Source organism: Helicoverpa armigera, chromosome 9, assembly GCF_030705265.1.
Source record: "Helicoverpa armigera isolate CAAS_96S chromosome 9, ASM3070526v1, whole genome shotgun sequence".
In the NCBI taxonomy this organism is placed as follows: Eukaryota; Metazoa; Arthropoda; class Insecta; order Lepidoptera; family Noctuidae; genus Helicoverpa; species Helicoverpa armigera.
The window spans coordinates 3327592-3351991 of record NC_087128.1 but is presented as its reverse complement, the minus strand read 5'-3'; the positions used below and the strand labels follow the sequence as shown (position 1 = coordinate 3351991).

The window sequence follows — 24400 nt, the reverse complement described above, 5'->3', positions numbered from 1 at the left end:
TAAAATTGACTTAAAATTTTCGACATGACTTTATTATCGAAGATAATAATGTTTGTTGTGTTCTAAATGAGATGAAGTTGTATTTGTTATAAGGATGTTTGTATTTGATAATGTCACGTACAATTTGTTCTGATTGTTTTATGTAAACAATTAGATCGTGTTATAAGTGAGACTTGGCAAACTAAGAATTGATATCATCTTCTTTATCTATGGAAGATAAACTGTTTGTCTTTGTAAATCGTCATTTTGAATGAACATTTAGATATAGTAAGTGATAATTTTGTGGTATTCAAGTTGATTTTTTAAGAGTAAATGAAACTATGTTTGGGTATAACATTTTGAGAAGAAACTTTATTTTAAGAAAAAATGTGAAATATAAGTTAATACAAAATTATAAGATTAATTCTGTTTCATTCAAGTTATTACCTACCCATTTTTAACCGGGTTCAGAAAAGGACTTATTCCCATAAAAAATCTTCATCATTATTTCGATTATCGATTAGAATAACATACTACACGATTTGCATCCAGCTAACCAGTGAACTAGTTATCCTATGAAATGGAACCAACTATTAAATTACTTATGTATTGTATATGTATACCAGTACACATCATATTAGAAGCATGTAACAATATAACAGATACCTTTAGGCTTTATGTAACATTGAATGTTACGTAAATATTTAAGTATTTCGTAAAAAATAAATATTGGTTTCGACAATCAAAAGTTAAATATGTGAGTAGCAAGTATATCTTTGTTTAAATAGGTATTTTAAGATACCTTGCGTGTAACGTAAATAAAACTAGTGACACGGAAGGGTAAAACCTGGCTGATTCCATCCTTCATGCGGATGAGTCTTGGGGCCCGGGGTACCGCTATCGAACCCGTTGATTTGATACTTAAGGCGACGAATTGGTCAACAATAATTCAATAATCGGCACGCGCATCTAAGGCGCCAAAAGGGGTCTGAGCGGGGCGAGGATAACAATACGCACGTTAGCTTATAACTAAAAGTCGTAAGCGACAAAATGGTTTTGTAATTTTATTATTTAGAAATGATAATTTGATAAAAATTCCTTCTACAATTTTAAAGAGTATGTATATACTCAACTACTAAAAAAGTTAGGAGGCTTAAATCGGTCCCGTTTGCCCATAATATGTGAATCTCTTTTTAAAAAGAGGTATGTTTGATATATTTTTCTCTGTTATAAAAGTTAACTAATCATGTTTTGACGTCTAACAAAATAAGGTTTATATCATGAACTTTCAGGTGACCAAGTTGTATTTTGATCCGTTTTGTGTTTACTGAGAAAAATTGAGATCCTTGGCGCCAAAACTTCCAATTCGTCCTCTTAAAAAAAACGCTTTCCCAGACACCATTAAGATTGGCACGAATTATAAATTTTAATACCACAAGTTTTAATGAGTAGCTACTTCCGTGTCGGGCTACTTCTAAAAAGGAGAATTTGATGCCGAAACCGTACGGTCAGTCGATCCCCTGTCGGTAACATGACACGGTGGTTTTATATCAAATGTCTTTCGTTAGTTTCTAATCTATGTTGTTAATAAACGGTCGGGCCTGACTTATTATGTCTCACCGTTGAACATAGAAAATAAACACGACTTATGAAACACTTGAGAGACGCTAAAGCTGTAAATTAAACACTAAAATGAAATGACCACCGTTTTTTTTTTAAATCGGATAAATATTACGATTAAAACCTCTATTAAACCCTGTCGCGCATGTAGAAGTTATGACAGTTTATCCAACCACGTAGGTGGATAGGTATAATATATGTAGGAAATAATTATTTAATTTTATCTTATCTTTTATTATTATAAGATCAAACTAGCATCAATAAATTAATAACATCATTATGCAATGCAAAGAAATTGCCTTAGAACGCGAGTGAACTCACGGGAAACAACTAGGTACAAACTAACAATATTAAGTGAGCACCACTCATGCCTAATTGAAATTAATTTCTTCCCAATAGGCAATACGCGACAGTGAACAAAACAGCTTAAATTGAAACCATATCGGAGCGACGCGCGCGCATATCATTCACCAAAGGGGCTATAGTTCATTCTCGTTTTAGTCAACCACTGATAAACACATCTCAAATATGAGTTCTTAAGTGAATATTTATTACGAAATTAGAGAATTATAATATTTATTTTATTTGTTAGATAAAGTTTTTTGTTTAGTAGTGTTTTGTGAATAAGTGTTGAAATGGCACAGTTACAGAATGGATATTCAAATAAAAAACAATTGGATATTGTTGTTGTTGGCGCGGGTTTGGTAAGTTATTATTTTACAAGATAGTTATATATTTTATTTTATATCTATTGGATTAAATAAGAGTAAGAGTAGGTACTACATAGTTAGTATACATATTTTTAGATGGGTACCCTCTTATTTACACGGTTATCAATATTTTTGTTTATCTTTTTTATTAATTTCTAAGAAATTGTTTTAATTTTTTTTTAAGTTTTATGACTTTAAAAAATGGCGAAGAACTATTTTCCACGTTAGAAAAATAATTAATATTCAGGATATTCTGGGTGCGTCAAGCTCAGTTATTTTCAATCAAAACAATTATAAATCTTATGAAGTTGTAGTGATTAAAAGATTTCTAATAAACATCTGAAGCCAGAAATGGGCTAAATATAGACGCACACTAGCCGACACAATGCTTGCGTTCGTTAGGACTAAGATTCTGTCCTGGGTTCGATTCTCGGGTAAAGTTTTATTGTAGTTTCTGTTCGGTGAGTATCCTTAGAGAGAACGTTTTCTGCTGTGGTTTTGCTTTGTAAAATATATATTAGTTTCTTTTATGTTAATTTAAAGGTGGGGTCCCTTGAAGCACTATATCTAGCGAAGAGGGGACACCGGGTTCGCTTGTACGAGTTCCGTGAAGGTTGGTATATTCCTAAGTACTTGATTAAAAAGCGTTGTTCAGCGACAAGGCTAGCTGTTTGATTGAATGGCTCCAGTTGACTGCTGCATATAGAGACCTGAACATACTAGAACTTCCTCAATGATTAGGAATTATAATTGCTGTTAGCCACGAGTTAAATAATATTTCACAAGCTAACCTTCATAATATTGAAATTAGTAGCTCGAAAGACGTAGAAGAGAAATATTTTACAAACAGAGAATAGATGTTATGTCTTTCAAACTGGTTGCTAATTTAATTTGACCAGTTCCTGATTTTACTTTAGTGTAGCGTAGATAAATTAATGTGTTATGAACTTGTTATGATGAATGAAAGATCTGTTATCTATACCTATTATAATATGGTTTAATAATACAATAGGTGGATACTAGGATGATCTGGTGGCTGATGTATAGTCTAGCTAGGACAATCAAGTCATCTATTTTACCCAACTGATTTAGAAAGAGGGCCACGTTTTTCTGTTTATCGTTTCATAATACGGCCAATCTGCTGTTTACAATCTCAATTTACGTTATATAGCCTGGTGACATTCTGATAGCTACTATCAGGGGGCAACGCCTCTGTTAGATATTATTAAGTAATAAAATCATGGATTACGTTTACTTCTTGTATTATGACATACTTAATCATATTCGAGAACATCATGTTGATAAATATTAGGTATATGGTCGAATTTCATCTAGGTAGGTAAGTAGGTAAGTTGGATGCGGTCGCTTCCAACAGGTATCTGTGGAGATCAAAGGGGGAGGCCTATGTTCAGCAGTGGACGTCCTATAACTGAGATGATGATAATGATGAAGTAGGAAAAGGACCTAGTGGCCTACATTAAGGTTTTACATAGGTAGTCTAAGATACTAATTTAAAATTTTTTGCCTGGTTTCTTGTTCGCAAATGCAATAAATTGTTACCAGATGTGGTCCTGATTTAGAATACCGGATAGGCCGTCAAAGTTGCGATGTTAAGTATATCTATAATTTATAACAATAGCGCAACAGCTTCAGTCAAGTTTTCAGTTCAGAATATTGAGGTACCAACCACTTTGCTTCTTTCTTCCATAGACATAAGAAAAACACCAACAGCCAGAGGCAGGTCTATAAACTTGGCCTTATCAGTTCGCGGAAGACGAGCGTTAAAGGATGTGGGCTTGGAGACGCACATGATAAAAGAACATGGCATCCCTATGACGGGCAGACGGATCCATAGGACTGATGGCTCAACCTACGTCATTCCTTACGACGCAAACACCAAACAGGTTTGTTATAAATAGATTTTATTCTAATTTTATTTTTAAATACGTAGGTTTCTGCTTAATTGTTGCTCAATATATTTAAGATGTTTCTTATCTGTTTTGTAATGATACGCGACTGGCTGTATGATAACGGTTGCCTTGACTTTTTGAGGTGCTTTCCGTGTAACAATAGAACAGATTTTAATAATGAGCTAAAATATTTCAAGTTAAGTTATCAGATCCCTTTGCTTACTCTAGGTTTAAAAATGATTATATATTTTTGTTTTCAGTCTATTTACTCCGTGGGGAGGAACTATTTGAACTCACTACTTTTACAAGGTAAATCTATTATCGATTAAGGCAACGACGAGATTAAGGTATCTTAAAATTAAACAAATGTGCTGGATTGGATTTGAGTCAAATTCATTCCAATAAATTCCCATGAAAATGTAAATAAAAACAAATACATATTATGACACAATTTATTACGACTTTGAAAAAACAGAGATCTTTTAAACGTGTCGGTATAACACATTCATTTCTTGTTTTGTTAGATTTAGATAACACTTTTGTTATTTATTCATAACGATATGAAATTGTTTTCTCTAGTAAGACTGTAAACTAAAGTATACTACCTATAGATAATAATGTAGTATAATATATATTAGTTTATCTTTGGTCATGGAGACTCAAGAATCTTCATAAACAATTTAACAACGAATCACATTTTATATTTCAGAATCGGAAAAATACGACAATGTTGAGAGATATTTCAACCATAAGCTGATTGAATCGAATTTGAAGAAGGGATCTTTAACGTTTCAAAGGTAAGTGCTTAGGTAGATAAAATTATAATTAAGCGGAAAACCTTTCGGTTTTATGTTGAGAATCTTAGGTACTGTTCTCTGTGTTTCTGCGTGTTTTACACACAGGTACTTACTTTGAACTACCAAGGAAAAATTATATCTACAGGTTAATTGGACATAGTCCAAACGAAATTAACCACACATTGAATTTCATAATTTACTATTGATTTTCACAATTCACAAAATGCAAGCAACTTTAAATACATAACATAGATATGTACAAGGCAATTCAATCTATTTTAATTTTACTTTCTGAAGTCCACGCAAACACTAGTTTTAAATCGGTCTTATCTCTTCACATAGAACAGACACAAATGAGCAAGTTCAAGTCACAGCTGACTTAATCATTGGGGCTGATGGCGCTTTCTCAGCAGTTCGCAAAGCCATGATGAAGAGACCTTTCTTCGACTTCAGTCAGAAGTACATCGAACACGGTTATCTAGAACTGTGCATACCAGCAGATGAAAATGGAAGCGTAAGTACAGTTACAAAGTTAATCACTACATAGTATACTTAAAACAAAGCAGCTTTTTCTGTCCCTACGTCCTTATGTAGGTACGCTTAGACCTTCAAAACTACGTAGGTAATCGATTTTCATGCGGTTTTTTAATCAGTTAGAGTGCTTCAAAAGGAAGGTTTATATGTACAATAACATCCATTAAATTATGGGGGAAATACTGTTCTACCGTGCGTAGCCGGAGCGGGTCGCTAGTTAACATATATTCTCTGAATGCTCTTTGAAATTTTTATGTTGTTATACCATATCTCTAGCAAGAAACAAATGAATGACAAAACCCAGCCCGCGACAAGGATACCAAAATGCATTTTTAAATCGAGAAGTTTGGTCACCGAAAACGGCTTCGGATGCCTTTGCAGCACGCTGTAACTTCTCAGGCTTATAAGTTTGAAGTGATTCAGTGTCAGCCCAGATTCGTACAAACGATGGGCGTAGTCTTGAAACTTCTCAATGAAAGGGAATCCGCGAACGAGATACACGACGATCACGTTAGTGTTGGAAAACAGCCAGGACTCCAATTTTGGTTTGCCCTGTTTGTCCATATATTGATACTCCTTCAGCTTGTAGCTGTATTCCATTTCTACGGCGTAATATTTCTTAGTAGAAGCAACTAATTCTAAAGAGCTGTCAGTGTTTGTGCAGTTATGAATATCTTTCCCGACGGGTAAAGTCTGATTGTAGGCGTATTGGAAAAATAGCCTCGAATTATCACTAATACAAGGTTCATACGATAAAGTTTTTAAGTTCCCTACATTCAACGAATGGGGCTGCTCCTGCACATGAACAGACACTAAGCCGACCAAAGCTGTATTGTAGAAGCTGCTTATACAAAATGCAAAAAAAGACCACATAAGCATTAACAACTTGAACTTTTTGTGTGTTGAAAATCCTCCGTTTGAGTTTCCAAAAAAATATCCCCAGATATATAGGACAGAAAAAGATTTGTCGTTAATTAGTCTTTTTATAACCAGGCCAACTACTATCATGAGAACAAAAGCTGCGCCTGTTAGTGTCCATGTTCTTAAACCAAACTCCCTGTAAACTCTTCGCCATACCTGGTTTCCTGCAGCTGGCGTGTATAAATAGAAAGCGGCGTAGTTGAACCCCCAAATGTAATCGAACAGTTCCACTCTATTCTGCATCAGGATAAACCCGCCGGCAGCTATATCAGCTTTATTCCTATCGATATAGTTAAGAAGACCAGTAGTCGTCCGATTTGGTAATACCACGCCAAACGTTGCATCACCGGTGATAACTTCGTACTCCACAAAAGAGCCTTCTCGTTCCGCAATGGTATCCAGAACAAATTGCTCCAATCCTGACACGTACTTGCCATAAACCGTGTAGTTACTTGATTTCGATATAAAGTTTGGAACATCATCAGTTGCCACAACATTGAATGTGCAGTTTTTCATTTCACTGGGAATTTTGTTTGGGAAATAATCAACTATGTCATCTTCGTTTTCACATTTACCAAGTGTTATTATCTTATCGAAACGTTTTCCACAGCTGTTGTTCTCGAACGGATGGTAGGTATAAATTACTGCATCATCTTTTAGGTTCTGCAGCAGTACTACATTGTACATTCTATGTTTAATGACTATCTTGAAAACGTCTTCGATTCCTTCTCCGTTGGCCCCTAAATAATCCACTTGGATAATGAATTTGGCTCTCGGATTCCAGAACAGATCTCTTGATAAGTCCAACATGCCAAACCAGAACGCGAGTAAGTCTGGTGCCGTGATCACGTAGACGTTAGTCCAGATATACCAATCGCAATCGTCAAACGACCGGACGATGATACTGTGGCAGATATTTTCAGCATTCGTTGTTTTAATCAGTTGATCCATATTCGCATTGGGATTTACAAAAGTCGTCAGAGATCCACAAGGGAAACATTTTGTCAGAATACTATTTATACATCCAACTGTATTGTATTTTTTATTTACAGCAAAGTTATATAATTCTGGTATATTTTCCGCATCAGTTAATTGAATAAAGCTTCCGTGAAATGTTAAATAAAATAGAACAACTATTCGCTTCGTCATATTGTTAACGTCAGCTTACACTAAAGTATTGTTCTAACTGAAATTCGTTGGAAATTAAATCTGTTGAAGTTTCGATGACAAATGGCGTCCCGACGGTGTATTTACAATGATATATCATCGTTTTAGTGGCAGAATATAATTAAATACATATTTTCTTTGTTTTGAAGTGTTTACTGAAATTGACGGTCTTGACTTATTTATAAGCTAGTTTTAGTTTTTAAGAAATTATGGCCATTCAGGCCCTTTGTTATGGTTATACAGTTATTTTTGTTTAAGTTTTTTTTTTATCTTTTCTTTCTATAGTTTCAGATGCCAGCCAACTACCTTCATATTTGGCCCAGAGGCGAGTTCATGATGATAGCTCTCCCAAACCAGGATGCTTCCTGGACAGTAACACTCTTCATGCCGTTCTCCAAGTTTAAGAATTTGGACACAGAAGAAAAACTTATAGCTTTCTTCGAAAAGTATTTCCCGGATTCAATTCCTCTGATTGGCAAGGATAAGCTTATAGAAGACTTCTTTGCGGGATCACCGTCACCGTTGGTTGCTATTAAAGTAAGTACCTGTATTTATTGAAAATCGATGCAAAGTCATCTTAACTAAATGTTATAAAATCTATTATAAAGTATGCCGTTATTCATTTGAATATGCTTTTGTTAAGCATTCAAGCAAGCCTAATTTACAAATGTATGTATGCTTTCTAGCTTGGATAAAGGTACTCAGAGATGCCTAGGTGACTATTATTATATGTGCGTATGTTAAAATTAACATAAATAAATACTTTTTACTTTTTCTTTGTCAGTGTCGTCCCTACAACGTGGAAGACAAAGCCCTTATAATCGGTGACGCAGCCCACGCCGTCGTTCCGTTCTACGGTCAAGGCATGAACGCTGGCTTCGAAGACTGCTCATTGCTGGACGAGCTCTTCCAGAAACACAATGATAACTTAGTGGAGATTCTGAACGAGTTCTCTGATACTAGGTGGGAAGATACCTTTGCGATCAGCGATTTGGCCATGTATAATTATATTGAGGTGAGAGAACTTATAATTTTTAGGTAATTCTGGGAATTTTGTGTTCGGTCAATATTGACTGAACAAATGAATCCAGTAACAGCGCTTTCACATCATCGTAATTTTCAGTCCCGATGTCAATTGTTTAATCCATCGATACCGCGAAACTGGCAGTAAAATCGGTCGGAAAATCCGCTAGTATGAAAGTGCTATTAGGGAAAACTAAATATTTACGAGTCTATGACACTACAGATTAGTAGGTACTTTATTGATGTTCATCTCAAAAAACTATAAGTAGGTACGAATTAGGTACGTAGGTATTTAGGTACGTCCTCAAAAGGATAACAAGTATTTTTCAATCTTTGCAGATGCGGGACCTAGTGACCCGACCATCCTATCGTCTTCGCAAAGCTATGGACGACTTCATATTCTGGCTGCTGCCCAACTTCTGGGTGCCTCTGTACAACTCTGTCACATTCTCCACCATGCCTTACAGTCGCTGTATCAAGAACCGCGAGTGGCAGGATCAGGTGAGAAATATATGACCTCTTTAGTTTTAAGATTTTTGTTTCGGTGGAGGGTAGGCCTGGTGTTTTGTAGTACAGGATTAACATACTTCTATGTTTAATGCAATTTGTAACTACCAAATTCCTGAACTTGATGATGAGAAATAAATTATAATTGATTGATTGGGAGATAATTAAGCCAATACTCAGGTACATGTTGGTTGATAGAAATGTTATCGTGTGGTAACAAGTATGTTTAACTTTAGTACCTAATAAGATTATAAAATATAACAGTATCAATGTTTTTCATGTTAGAGTTGAACTTGCATACTTATTTTTGCACAAATACGCAATATGGCCGAAACAATATTTTACGTTTTATTATGATGTTGGTGTAGCTTCGTGACAATTATTTTCTTTTTCATTTCAGGTCCTAAAGAAGACTTGGTCATTTGTTGGCGTAGCAGCATTAATCGGAGGTGCTGTTGCATTGAAACTCAAACATTTTGTTTAAATATATGTTTCGTTTTATCTAAATCTACTTATTTCATTTAGAGTATCCCATTTCAATGATAGCTTTGGGTACCTACATCTCTTTTTCTCGAAGCTAGCTTACATATAAAGTACACTTTAATTTTATTGAAGTTGTTCCAACAGCGTTTACTTATGTACCAACAAACGTAAAGATCAATAATCTAGCACTGTGTTCCTAGATAGGTGTACAAATACTGTTCGATTTACTGAGTGAAAGCGCCATAAATCCAATTGGCAATAGGGAAATCACAGACATTTCTCATTGAATCCCTTTTGTAGCGTTAGTTCTCATTTACTACGCAGATCCCGTAATCTCCTTAAGAATGACTTAGATTGTTTTGAATTTATTCTATGGAATACCTTACCTACGTACATGGTATTTACTTATCTTTCTTAAGACTGATTATGATGATATGTTCTCGTAGATCCATATAATTGCTGTTGACGCTGAAAGTATATTCTAGCTTCACTTAATTCCAATACTTCCTTATTGAAACTCGGATACTCGATTGGTATTAAATACATAAAAGCGTAAAACTGTTTATTTAAATCAAAGAAGGAAACGCTTGGAGGAATAGAAATTGATCCTTGAAATGAGTACCAACCAATCTTCAGAAAAAAGATATAAAAAATACAGCTTCCGATCATTTTGTTTGTTCCCATTTCAACCAAGATTAAAACTAAAAGCACTCGGTGTTGAAATGCAAGTTTGTTCAGCATTGGATAATAGCCGAGATTTTGCTCATTCAATATGCAGCAAAACTTGTGCTCTGCACCTCGGCATAATGGAAGCGCAGCTAGGGGGAAACGGAACGTGAAATGAGTGCTAGGCTTATCTATGTTTCTCTAATCTTGATGAGTGTTTTAGTTGAAATACGCGCTGCATACATCGCGTTTCTCTTTGAGAATCTAGACACACGGCAGTGTGTCCGCCAAGTTCGAGCAAAAAAGGCGACACATCGGCCGTGGGTTATATTACACGAACCATTTCGGGCCAAATTCGACCCCCCTGTAAATCAAAATCTATTTTATTTACGCATATCAAATTTCTAGTATCTGTTGAGACCCCCTCACTTATCTAAAATACAAAATTTCATTAATATACCTATTGTAGGTCTTGAGATATTGACGTCAGAAAATCGCTATTTTTACTATACACTGATTCACTGATTCACTTATTCACTTATTCACTTATTCACTGACTCACTCATCAAAAACCTAGACCACTTCCAATGGTCGTATTGACTTGAAATTTGGCATGGAGGTAGGTCTTTATGTCAAGGTAAAGGGAAAAATCTGAAAATGGCCAAGTGTGAGTCGGTTTCAAAATAATGAAGGTGTTTTATACCCGGTGTAAATTTATACCCCTAAGGAACTAAAACGAACTAAATTTATCTATATTTATATAATATATCTTCGAATGGTACAAAGGTTTGTATTTAGTCAAAGTAAAGTAAAATCTGAAAACGGCCAAGTGTGAATCACTTTCGAAAATAACGATGTGTAACTTTGATCCACGAACATAATATATGATAACATGTCATGTCAGTCAGTTGGTAAATCTAGTCATAGTTAATCTAGTTCATTTCTTTGTAAGAAACATAGTGCATATTAAAAAATCTAAAAGATAGTATAAATGAGACATTTCTTTAACTAACTTCATCATAAGAAAAAAATAAAATAAACAACCTTACAAAAATAAATGAAATCCCACCCAAAACAAAATGTGAAAGACTGCCAAGTTCGATAATATGGGAATGCTTCGCCTATAAAAGAAGTGAGATCTGAATAAGTACCAAGTTCCATACACATACCTCAGTTAAAATAGTTACTTTTAATGATGATTACTTGGCAAGTTTTAATAGAAAATTAAATACTTGATTCATTGCGTTTAGTAGGTTTATAACAAGGTGTATGAAAACTTGCCAAGTAACATCATTAAAAAGTAACTATTTTTAACTGAGGTATGTGTATGGAACTTGGTACTTATTCAGATCTCACTTCTTTTATAGGCGAAGCATTCCCATATTATCGAACTTGGCAGTCTTTCACATTTTTGTTTTGGGTGGGTATCTATTAGCTGTTTAAGCTTCGGGTGCTTTATGCTTTCAGTGTATTATTATGGCCAAGCGTTGCTCACTTTGATTCAGTTGTCACACAATTGTATTGGGTCATGTTTCCGAATTATTAGAGGTTTTAGTGAGTGGAAAGTAGTACCTACTTATCTCATAAAAACACTTTGTTGAAATGAGAGTATAAAACCAGTTAGAGTTCATTCGTTGCAAAGAGGCAGTCCGACATTAGGTGTAAAAAAGGGAAAAATAAACCTTGAATTCCTAGCTATTGGCCGGGGCGTTCCCAGGTTTTTATATTCGCATACCTTGTCTCCCGACGAATCGAAAGTGTTCCCACCAAATTAATTGGGCCCCGATTTGACATCAAAAAAGAAAATGGCGAACTACTTTGACGTTAATGAAAATTTATCGCTCGGCGGCGGGCACATGGAACCACCACCCCCACCACTCCAAAATTCTTGGCCGGCACTACTGTATGTAGGCATCTCTCAATAATAAACTTAGACATTGTTAGGGAAAGTAACATAGAGAAACCCTTATAGGTATGTACGTCACTTATGCATCCAGTTTCAATTCAGTTATGTCGCCACAGTTAATAGTTCAATAGTCAGCAAGCCATTATGGAAGAAAATAAAAATTAAATGTTTTAATATTTCGATGCTTTTTATGTGAGGAAGATTGGGAAACAAAACTATTTATCTTTAAAACTATTCGTGTGGTAGAATGAAACTAAGTACCTTTTATACTGTAATATTTATTTATACTAATAGGTATATGAATAGGAAAGATTTAATTGTTTGACGCGAACAGGCTCCGGAACTACTGAACCGATTTGTATGATTCTTTCACTTTTAGGAAGCTACACTCTCTCGCTGAACATGGGCTATGTTTGAACCGGGTATGGAAAGAGGTTTCCCCGTGACTCAGGTGATTAGTAATTTTAATAAAATGCCGTGGCGGAGTTTGGGAATTAATATTCGCTTTTAAAGTTTGCTAAACGACAGAATGGGGAAGATCGGGAGTAATCCTATACGGAACCCTACACTAAGCGTGGCTTGGCACACTCTTAGCTGCTTTTTGTTTACAATAAACATAAATAAAATAATATTATATACAACTTAGTTATTAGTAGTTCTGGTATAAATAATAGCGACCGTTTCGTAGATTCTGACAACATGGTAACTTGTGGTGCATTCGGATATTTCCATGAGCTTTGCCCCAATATGATACTGGGGTCCATTTTTTTTGTAACCCTAATTCCCACGGAAAACACTTACGGCACTGTTGATTCCCAAACAGAATATTGTCGAATATTTTTTTTTTGTATTTATGTATTCCTTGAAGTCCCTTTTTAAAATGATTGTATATCTTCCCGAAGAAATGTGGCTTCTGGTTATACTCGTGTGGAGGATCGTAGGATGGGTCTTCTGGCATTTCGTAGTAATACTCGATTGGTGGTTTAGGGACATCGGCTGATTCCTCGTACCATGGCTTGCCTGATGGTACATTTTGGTGTTCTGGCTGTGGGGTGTTAATTTCATGCGGCGGTTCTTGGATATGCTCCTGTGATGGTGTAGTGTGTTCCTTACATTCATGGGCATGTTCTTGTGGTGGTTGGTGACTGTGTTCAGGGCACACACAGGGTGGATTTGGGGTATGTTCAGGTATGTCATACTCTGGTGGTTCTTCTGGTGGTTTGACTTCGGAAGTTTGAGTGGGTGGTGGACACGTAGGCTCATCTAGGGGTTGGACGTTATAATCGTCGTTATAATCGGGTAATTCTGGGGCATAATCCGATGGTGATGGTGATTCTTGGGAAATTTCGTATGGTGTCTCTGTAGTCGTTTCGTCGCTGAGTTTCTCGTTTTGTGGTAGCTCTTCCTGCACGTTTGGTGATGACTCCGTAGTTTCTTCGTGTACGAGTAATGGTTCGGTTTGTAGTTGGATGTGATATGGTTGACTACCGTCTTTGCCTGGTAAATCGTCGTACTGTGGCCTAGAGTTATGGTTGTGATAATGATAATGGTAATGATATTGCGTCTCTGTGTTAGATGGTCTATTAATTTGTTCGTGAGGTGGGATAGGAGTATGATCATAAGGCGACTGGATGAACGGATGCGGAGGGCAAAAGAGCGTCTCGAACTGTGTTCCGATCAATTTTACGCAGATAACTGCTTGAGAATCCTCTGGCTTGTAGATTAATAGATCTGGCTTATTTTGGCTTTCATTTGCTACATTTTCGGTACCGGTTTGCTCGGGAATTGGCGTGCTAATGTTCACGTGCATTGGTGGACGGGTATTTTCGGTTACTGATTCTTCAGTAGCTTTGTGTGTTGGTGTTTCATTCGTAGGCACATTGGTTTTTTCACCCATTTGTTGGTCAGCTTGTACGGTGGGCTCCGTGTTCTGTTTATCCGTTTGCATATTATTTGTGGACTCTGTTGGGGCATAAGTGTTTACATCCGTAGGTTTATTTTCAGTAATTGGTTCGTGAGTGTTTGGCTCTACAGTTGAGTCTTTTGTAGACGTCTGGAAATCCTTGACTTGTATATCTGTTTCCTTGCTTGTGTCTATTGGTATGACTGGTATGTCAGCGTTTGTCGTTGTTCCAGTGGTCATTTCATCCTTAGTAGTAAACTGAGTGCTCTCTTCATGCGTTGGATCTTGTGTTGGTTTATGTGTCGAGTCATTCGCGGGTTTTTGGGGATCCTCGATTGTTGAAGCATTAGTTTCTGCCTCAATTTTTTCAGTTGTTATTTTATCGTCAACTATTGATTTGCCAGTATCTTCAACTATTGGGTTTACATCTGTTGATGTTTCAATATTATTAGTTGTACGGTCAATGTTATTCTCAGAATTTTCAGGTGTTGTCGTTTTACGAGCTTGTTCAGATAGAACGCAAAACAATGTTTCGTATATGGTACCTCGCAGTTTCTCACATAAATCTTCCATGTATATACTTGTTAAGTTTTGCGGGAAAAATATTTTTTCATCAATTGGTGTTTGGTTAGTCTTGGGTGGTTCATTGATCTTTTTATCACTAGCTAATGTGGTAATCAATGTTTCAGATTTATCTGTGACCGTGATATTACTTTGTAAAGTATCCCCTTGGTTTAGTCTATTCTCTGCTACAGCTTCATTACTTACTTCATTTAAAGGCTTTTGTAGTTGCTCGTTGTATGTTTCTTTTTTTTGAATGAATTCATGGATTTCGTCTTGAAATATGGAAGGTTGAAATGCAGGTAAATTTTGGGATTCATGTGATGGTTCATATTCGTGCGAAGCATTTTCTTCGATAAGACCGGGAGTTTCGATGTTAGAAGATAAAAATGGTTGCTCAACAAAGTCGGCAGTTTTTTTTTGTATTTTGAACAAACTTTTTTTGTAGTCATCGTCTGAGCGGGTTTTGCTTCTAGCTCTGTAATTGCTATATAACTGTGGATTAAATTTCGGTAACTGATCGCTAAAATTATTACGCCTTATTAATGTCCTATTCTCATCTTTGCTGTGCTTATTTGCTGTTTCTGGATAAGGAGTCCATGGTGATGATGCAACATGGAGACTGCATTGTATCACCATCCAGTAAACAACTAAGGAAAAATGGCAATAGTTAATTCTAAGACATTTTGTCACTTTTAAATATTAATTTGAATATATTTTACTCACGTGGTCCAATCTCCATGTTCCGTTTCACCATTTATCGCACGTCTACGCCATCGAATAAAGACATGCAATTTTCATCTGAAGCTAATTTGTAGGTAATTACTAATTATATGAACATAATTTACCATTTTTCATTAATGTATAGGTACAGAAGCTGTGACTAATAGCCTACATATTAATAAAATATGTATTAGAATTTGAATACGTATGAACTGGTAAAAATATGTGTCGTAAAACATAAAAAACGTATCACTAGATTTTAGATATGTCCCGCGTTTTTACATATCTAGAGACCGCATAGGTACCGAAATCAAAAATACCGATTTGGTCTAAACAATAGCTGAGTGTTATTCAGATAATCAGTTATTAATAGCTTCTTCTATTGCATAGCGAATCAATTTTGATTAGTTAATTTTATATTAATGAACCTTGGTTTTATTTAATCAGATGGATATTTCTTGCATTCGTCTACAAAGAAGTTAACTTGGAAATAATCACCAAGTATAGTAGTGGTATTTGCTTAAGACTTGTGACCAGCAAGAGTTCGATACGATTCACTATCTTCCTTAACTGACATCACTCTAAGAGCCTACTGTCAAAAACCCTCCATTTTGTAGATCTAATAAATAAGAATTTAAAATAATATTAAACACAGTCTATGCGTCCCAACTTTTATTTATTTATATTATTCGTATGAATAATTTATAGCTTCGCTTGCAACGCATCTTCGTAATCGGTTTAGTCGACCAATTAAGAGGAGTGACCGTGCAATGGATGCCGCAAACTGATAGCTGTCATATTTTTTTTACTTTTTGTACGAAACAGGTGCAACATGAGCGGTGAGTAAAGCCTCCTTGGTTTTTAAATTAATACTGGTTTGAGAAAGAACATGTCTCGACACGTTTATTCGAGCGCGATTTTGTCCTAGTCTAGTCTTAATAGTGATTTTCCATGCCCAGTTTCCTCCAAAGAGTATTAGGTAGATATTTTCGAGATAACGTCAGATAGGATAGAAGAAGAAAACAAGTTACGCCGACCTCAAATTTTACTTTGGGATAAGGGCAGGGGAATTATGATGACGATGATGATATTATTTCGAACATTAGTTTGTTTCACTTCCATGAGTACAAACCACCTGTTAAGGAATGGCATACGCATCAAAACAAAAAAGGTTTGTTTACATTATTTTTTATAGTAAATTAAACAAAATCTGTTCCCACAGGCATCAGGGCGTAATGGCTGTAATTAAGACACGTGTTTTGTCAGCTTTGGCCGACTCCCTTCGAACAAACAAAGGTGGCGACGGACCACATGTGTCGACGCGCCTTTGATAAAAATAACCGCAAACCACGCTAATAAGAAATGCATTATGTACTTTAAAATCAGTATCTTATGGAGTGAGAGTTTCTTTCAATTTTGTATTTGACCATCCTCCGAGCCTTTTTCCCAATCATGTTGGGGTCGGCTTCCAGCAATTTTGTAATTTTGTATTTGACCATTAAGTTGAATTGATATTTGCTTTCAGATCCCAAAGTCAAAATATTGTCTCTTGTCATGTCGTGAAAATTGAAGTACAAAAAATTGCACATTAAAAAGAACAATGTCAGGTTTCGGCCCACCCAATCAACTTTTAAAACTAAATTCTCACGGACACAAAGTTCTTTACTACATCAATGTAAATATAAAATACTAACTTCTTATAAAATATTTAATTGTTACCTAGAACTTAAAAAAAAATATCATTAAATAAGTAATTATTTTGTTTATCGAGTTCAGGTTTTTCGTTTTAATAATTTGGTTTTGAGAAGTTCAACGCAAAAGTGGAAAACATAGAAAAGCTTCTGACATTAAACTACACAAAAAACTGTAAGAATTTTCACTGTACATGAAATATTTTTATTGAGCCTAAGTTACTATGGACGTCTGACATTGTTCTTTACGAGCAAAAGTTTTTACATCCTCTTTTCCAAATAAAATAAACGAAAGATTAACTCCACCACGTCATTTAATCACAATCCTTTGACCTTAATACTTCCGTACAAATTAAAATTGTCAGATAGTTCAACAGTATCCAGCTGTCGGGGTCAACAAGCCTATTGTGATCGGTATCGGGCGGCATGCCGACCAATTATTATCGTTAGTGCATAGTTTTCGTTCCAACCGGGCATTCCCTACCCCTGAATATTCACAAAGCATCGCCCTAATTGCTCCTGGCATCATTGAATATATAGCTAGTTTGATGCTTTGTACATTGACGGGTTAGTGGGTAAGTAATGTGTTGCAAAATAGTTCTGCCTTAGTAAACCTGTAATGGATGGGTAACAACTTTATGTTTGTGGTGTAGATGTGCAAAGATGCCGCTGATATCATTTGATACTTACCTGGTTCATCATTCTAGCCAAGCCGACCCCAACGGTCGGCTTCCAGTCTAACCGGATGTAGCTGAGTACCAGTGCTTTACAAGGTGCGACTGCCCTATCTGACCCAATACCCCTTGGTTAGACTGGTGTCAGACTTACTGGCTTCTTGACTACCCGTATAACGACTGTCAAGGATGTTCAATGACAGCTGAGACCTACAGTTTAACGTGCCATCCGAAACATTTGATAGTTGATATATGTAATTCGATATATGCAGCTCATTTATACCTACAACGGTCTGTTATTGGAAACGTTCAGATGATTACTTGCTTAAAGGATAGTTCAGTCTGGTTATTTCTCATTTATCATTTTGCAAGCATACAGGGTCTCTGACGCTTCTAAGAGTAATTCTGTAAGCTGCTGAAGAACCAGAATGACTTTGCAGCATTTGAAAATCACCAATATCCTGCTAACACGTCACTATATTTACACTAAGGTGGTAAATCCTAGTTGTAATACATAATTAGCATGTATAAGTTCACAAGCCTGTGTAATGAACGTGTTAGAAATATCGCCAGCTACCATTCATGTGGGAATGGGAACCGGGGCAATACTCGGTTCTTGTTTTTGCTAAGAATAATTAACGCTAACGTGCGATGATTTGCGAGTAACTGAGTAACCAGCGAGGGGTAATGACTTAAAGTGATCGTATGTACCTATCTGTTAATTTGGATCACCATACTCTTGATTTTGATAGATAATAAATATTGTTTTGTTAGCTGCGAGTAGTTGCAAAGAGGCCAGCAGAGACGAGCGACCATAGACACCTCGCCATTCAGCCGTGCATCTATGCTTGGAAGATTCCATTTTCGAACGTCATTGTGACAAGACGTGTTATAGTTTGACAGAATGAGATTTTGCCGCGTTCTTGACTAATCTTTGTTGATTTTCATGTTAAAGCTATTTCTTGTAATTTCCTCGTTAAACAAACCTGCTTCTGGTTTTTAAGATCAGAAGTGGGATAGTCTCACTCCCACTATAAAGTTTTTGGTTTCAGTTTGGATTCATTGGCACTTTTGCTAAGTACGACGCGTTGCAAGGATATCCGCCATTACCGAAGTTTTTGCCGTTCTATTTTAATTTTGTAATGGATTGCAGTGCGTTTCAATCTTCGCAACGGTATATTCAAGATGCTTTGAGGTCAGGTGATCTGTTCTATTGTTTTGATTACACATCGGAAGTAATTATGCTCTTAGCTGTATTAAGTGGAAAAATGTGTAATAATGTACCAACCATTGGTATTGTCACCTATGAGTATTCCGTGTAGCAAAAGCTGAAGTGAAGTTAACTACACGTAACTTATCAAACCGCAATGGTAGTTGTGTTTTCAGCGTTGCTGATACATGATTAGTAATAATGATATTTCTGAGACATAGTTTCAAAGTCATGCCTTGAATTTATTTCTTTGAGAGCGAAAAGCTTTCCAGATTTTAATGGTCAGAAGTGGCCGAACGAAATGTATGTCGTAAGTTCGCAGACTTATACACGAGAATGTGTAACGGCCGTGTCGTGGCCCAAGCGCTTCTGTGCTGGTGCTGCTGATTGCGGCACGAGCGCTGCTCTGCCGGTGCTCCTGGTCGCGGCACGAGCGCTGCTGTGCTGGTGCTCCTGCTGGTTCTGTTGGCTTATGCCTTCCGAATAGTCTGAGCCTCTGGCTTATGGCTTCTGTATGGTCTGAGCCCATGGCTTATGGCTTCCGAATAGTCTGAGCCTCTGGCTTATGGCTTCCGTATAGGTAGTCTGAGCCTCTGGCTTATGGCTTCCGTATAGTCTGAGCCCCTGGCTTATGGCTTCCGTATAGTCTGAGCCCCTGGCTTATGGCTTCCGTATAGACTGAGCCCCTGGCTTATGGCTTCCGTATAGTCTGAACAACTGGCTTGACTATGACTTGACTATGACTTCCGTATAGTTCAAGTATTTATTCTTGATAACATCTTTCTTGATTGATAACACATTTCTTACGCTTGCGCTCACGGTATAACTATTTCGTAATTGTGTTTCTTCTTACATGATTTATGTTTCAGGCTTACACTCGAAACCAGGTTAATAATTTACATGATTTCTTTGTATCTTGCGTGTGTATATGTGTACAACTAATATATGTTTCAGCCTTACACTCGACACACTTACACTGGGTGGTATACCAGTGTTCTGATATTAATTTTGTACCTGTTATTTGACTAAAGTTGATGTTATTTATTTGCGAGTCACTGGGTGGTATACCAGTGTTCTGTTATTCATTTTGTACCTGTTATTTGATTTAAAGTTGATGTTATTTATTTTTCTTTCTTTTAATGGATTAGTACTTTGTTTGAGGTTTGTTAGTCCTCGAAAAATTTTTATTCTGAAAGTGTCATGTGTTCAGGAAAACGATAATGACCACGATAACCATAAACCATGACGAAATTGAGCCAGATCCAACACGCTTATTGAATGTGCAGGTGTTCCGAGACTCAACCAGACTCACCCAGATCCTGCCGAGGACGTCAGGGTGTCAGGAGAGGCCGTGTTAGCTGCGAGTAGTTGCAAAGAGGCCAGCAGAGACGAGCGACCATAGACATCTCGCCATTCAGCCGTGCATCTATGCTTGGAAGATTCCATTTTCGAACGTCATTGTGACAAGACGTGTTATAGTTTGACAGAATGAGATTTTGCCGCGTTCTTGACTAATCTTTGTTGATTTTCATGTTAAAGCTATTTCTTGTAATTTCCTCGTTAAACAAACCTGCTTCTGGTTTTTAAGAGTTTTTTAAAAGGATAAACGTTAAAAGGTATGGAAATACCCTCTTCGTTTCAAAGCATGGATGACAGTTCAGCCAAAGTGTTATAACGAACAACGGTGTAAGTACATTTTGATCGCAGGATTCATTTATTTAATTATATTTCGTACTTACTTATTTTAGACGCCTCCTTCTTCGCACACCTGGATATTTTATCACAAATATCGTGCATTTATTTTTTTAAGTTAAAAGAAAGATGAACTCTTTTTCAGTTGGATATCGTAGTTCAAAAAGTTATCTCCCCGGCGGGGAATCGAACCCCGGTCTCCCGCGTGACAGGCGGGATACTCACCACTATACTACCGAGGATGCATCATAGGGGTTGAAATTATATTCACCCTTTTATCTAACAGGATTCAACAATTTTTTTTTGGAAAACCTTACCTATTCATTGACAAGTATTTCGATTAAAAAAATGTGTTTATTGCGAATTATACCTAACTGCTTAAAATATGGCACAGTTTAGAGACAATACCTAGTTTATTTGTTAAACACTCAACAATATGCTCTGAGTTGCACCATTTAACTATAGTCGAACCTTCAGTTGTCAAATTGCCGATTTGACCAGTGGGTGACAATTTCAGGCAGGTTTGGTTGTCGTTATAGTTAAATAATGCTACTGAAACTTTGTACATTGGAAATAAAACCCTACTAAATCTGAAGCAGTTCCCACATACCATACTAAGACATTAATTAGACTAAACCAATAGCCATTTAAATATCTGAATACCCTAATTAAATTGAAATTAAATTAACTAGTTCATGATTAATGTATGAATTCTTGCGTTTAAGGCTTGCGTGTCGTGTTCTACTGTCATTAAGCGGATAATGACCGATTAACACTGACTATGAATATTGTTCAGTTCATCTGCACATTGGTTTGTAGACAATATCGATATCTTATCGATAATCATGATTATAATCGAGAAGATAATCGGTAATTTGTACACACGTCTATTTTTTTTTCTTGCTGCTTTGAGAATCGTTCTTTTTGAAAAATGTTACTTATTAGTGGTTTACGTCGACACAAGTTAGTGTCGTAATGTGAGGAGGTGGGTACTGAAAATGTTTAAATAATGTCGGGACACCTTTTTCACACACGGTTGGTTAGCGCCATGGTAAGTTATTAATTAACTTGTGTTATGGGTGCTAACACAACTGATAAACTACATATAGCTACACATATTCATATTTATAAATACATATTATAACACCCAGACCACGGCCAACAAGCATGCTCATCACACAAATGTCGACCGAGCCGGGAATCGAACCCGGGACCTCAGGTTCGGCAGTCCAGCATGGTGACCATTGCGCCATCGAGGTCGTTTAACACTAGAAAGACCAGAGTGGTCAAATGACCCCAATGAAGTTTTTGATCAATCATATTTTCAAAACCAAAGCATTCAAATCGCAGTGGTTTTATGACTTTTAAAGTTTCGCCATTCTTTACACTATTCTGATGTGTCGATACCGAAAGCAAGATAAATACGAATTAAAAATTATCATCTACCTAGAAAGACCGCTGTGGTCATTTGACACCACTACGTGCGTGCTTTGTAAATTCGTTGAATATACTCGTATTGTGGGTAGTTAAATTAAAATATTTGCATTGATGTTGATTCAAAGTGCTTATGTAATGGTTTTCCATATTTAGGGAGAGAAGGTCATCCCATTTCCCATATGAAGGCCATCCACAAAATCAAAGTTTAGGCGAGTGCGTTGTATTGCGACTAATGGACTCATACTTGAATAGTGGTCGAAATATAACAACTGATATATTTTTTATGAGTGTAAGCTTATCAAAAAGCTAATTGAAAAACGTACATCAATAGTTGGTACGGTAAACAAAATACGATTAGATATTCTAGCTACTATAAAAAAATGCAACCCTCAGTTTATATGAAACACATATTCACAACTCTGAAACCTGCGCACTTACAATTTATCAAGGAAAACCTTTAAAATCAGTTATGATTCTTAGTTCACTTCACTCTTATGTGTTTGTTGATCCAGAATAAGCAAAAAAGAAGCCGAACACGGTGAAGTTTTACAATGCTACGAAATTTGGAGTACCTCTATGTTATTAATCAAATGACCAAGAAATATGGTGTCAAAGCACCTTCTGCTCGTTGGGTCTGACAAGTGTTTCATGATATTATGAATTTGGCACCAATCAATTCTTGGATTTTGTACAAAAATCCGAGAAATAAGGTCATTCTTGACTTGGCAAGGGAGTTTATCTCCCGAGATTCCCACTCCCTGATGACGCCATCTAGGTAGTTCACAGCCCGATAATAGCATACCCCAGACCCTGAAGAAGAACGTAGCGAAAAGAGAAAACGTTGTCACGTCATTGTTACGTGCAAAAATGCAGACAAAACAACAAATCTTGTATTAGTTGTAAAAAGCCTTTGTGTGGTTCTTGTAATGTAAACAAGGAGCTAAAACATCAAAAGTGTGCCCATTTTTTTCATTTTTATAACACATAATGGATGTTTAATCACTATTAAGGTCTTTTATTTTCTATTAGATGTTAATCAATAAAAATTAAAACCATAATACACGAATAAAACATTACAACCCAAGAATGGGTCATTTGACCCCACTTGGTCTTTGTAGGTAGTTCAAAATTTCGGTCTTTCTAGTGTTAATTATGTACTTACAATAGAAAATCAATCGAGTCACCATCTATATTCCAAAAATAGCTACTTAATTAGAGCAAAACGTGGGGTTGAATTTTGTTCCTAATTTAACCCCTATCTACGCATCCTCGGTAGTATAGTGGTGAGTATCCCCGCCTGTCACGCGGGAGACCGGGGTTCGATTCCCCGCCGGGGAGCTAATTTTTTATTTTGAGGGACCTAGTATTATCCAACAGACAAACTATGTATATGTATAGTTTTGTCGGACATTGTATATGTCATAAAAAATTAAAATGTTCCCTTAAGAACAATAAATAAATAAAATAAGAAATAAATATGTTTTGTTTAATTTTAACAAAACTATAAATAGTAAATAAATATTAAAAATCAAAAGTAAGTATAGACATGTTTCAACATGAAATATATTTTTCAAAAGATATCGATATAAAGGTGACCCGTACAGAACGCACAGGTGTCTAAAATTAAAAACATTTCATTATGCATGCATTATTCATCTGCATTAGGACTTATTAATACAAATAGCATTAGGAATTTTGTTCTTCGACGCAATTAAAGTGAAATTAAAATAATTTTGCATAGAAAAATAATAATTACTTAATTGCTTTTTGATGTCAGATTTCATCATTTAATTTAATTAATGCAATTCTGTCTTTTATTAATTGAACAAGTTCCAGAGGCAAAAACAGAATAAAATCGTGATGTCCAGTACCTACATCATTTGAAAATTAACGACCAAAGACAAGCTGCAACGACATTTAACCTCTCTGACTAGTTTATCTATGATTCAACTAAGATTGACCCAAGACTTTTTCAAAAACAAAACTTGTATCAATCTTCCGCGAACAAGCAGACAGAAATTGAAAAAATACTCGAGCGAGGTCAACGAAATAGGACATCGCCCAATGGAACAAATAAGGAAAAAGATAAGATTAAAAACATCAAGCTCAAAAATGTTGCAGAAAATAATATTTGCGAAGGAAACTTTCATATCCGTCGGTGGGTAACTACGACTTAGAACACATAACGTACTGGACCCTCCATATAAAAAAACAGCTCTATGTGATAAAGTCTGGCACCACCACACCGTTTCGTGCAAACACGACAAAATTGACAAAGTCAAATTG

General features: G+C 36.1%; 2 protein-coding genes and 1 non-coding gene across 3 annotated transcripts; 2 read left to right on the top strand and 1 right to left on the bottom strand.

Annotated features, from left to right (window-relative positions):
• Positions 1–2061: 2061 nt before the first annotated feature.
• On the top strand, positions 2062–9720 carry LOC110371548 (kynurenine 3-monooxygenase). Its single transcript, XM_064036317.1, has 10 exons — positions 2062–2303; positions 2853–2922; positions 4020–4213; positions 4480–4528; positions 4929–5016; positions 5359–5530; positions 7924–8175; positions 8423–8653; positions 9001–9162; positions 9569–9720. Exons 1-10 carry the CDS (start codon positions 2235–2237, stop codon positions 9650–9652), a joined length of 1371 nt encoding a protein of 456 aa, XP_063892387.1. The 5' UTR covers positions 2062–2234; the 3' UTR covers positions 9653–9720.
• A 2691-nt stretch (positions 9721–12411) lies between these two features.
• On the bottom strand, positions 12412–15473 carry LOC110371559 (cell surface glycoprotein 1). The gene is made up of 2 exons (XM_021327879.3): positions 15414–15473; positions 12412–15337 (listed from the first exon to the last, which is right to left on the bottom strand). The coding sequence occupies exons 1-2, from the start codon at positions 15442–15444 to the stop codon at positions 12873–12875; spliced, it is 2496 nt and encodes an 831-aa protein (XP_021183554.3). The 5' UTR covers positions 15445–15473; the 3' UTR covers positions 12412–12872.
• Positions 15474–23380: 7907 nt separating this feature from the next.
• On the top strand, positions 23381–23452 carry Trnad-guc (transfer RNA aspartic acid (anticodon GUC)). The gene has a single exon. It is a non-coding gene; the product is annotated as a tRNA-Asp (tRNA).
• Positions 23453–24400: the final 948 nt, after the last annotated feature.

Coding starts and splice junctions, on each gene's coding strand:
- LOC110371559 (XM_021327879.3), bottom strand. CDS start 15,444: ATGGTGAAACGGAACATGGAGATTGGACCAC. Junction 15,338..15,413: donor GAACATGGAGATTGGACCAC/GTGAGTAAAATA, acceptor ATTTTTCCTTAG/TTGTTTACTGGATGGTGATA.
- LOC110371548 (XM_064036317.1), top strand. CDS start 2,235: ATGGCACAGTTACAGAATGGATATTCAAATAAAAAACAATTGGATATT. Junction 2,304..2,852: donor TTGTTGTTGGCGCGGGTTTG/GTAAGTTATTAT, acceptor GTTAATTTAAAG/GTGGGGTCCCTTGAAGCACT. Junction 9,163..9,568: donor ACCGCGAGTGGCAGGATCAG/GTGAGAAATATA, acceptor TTTTCATTTCAG/GTCCTAAAGAAGACTTGGTC.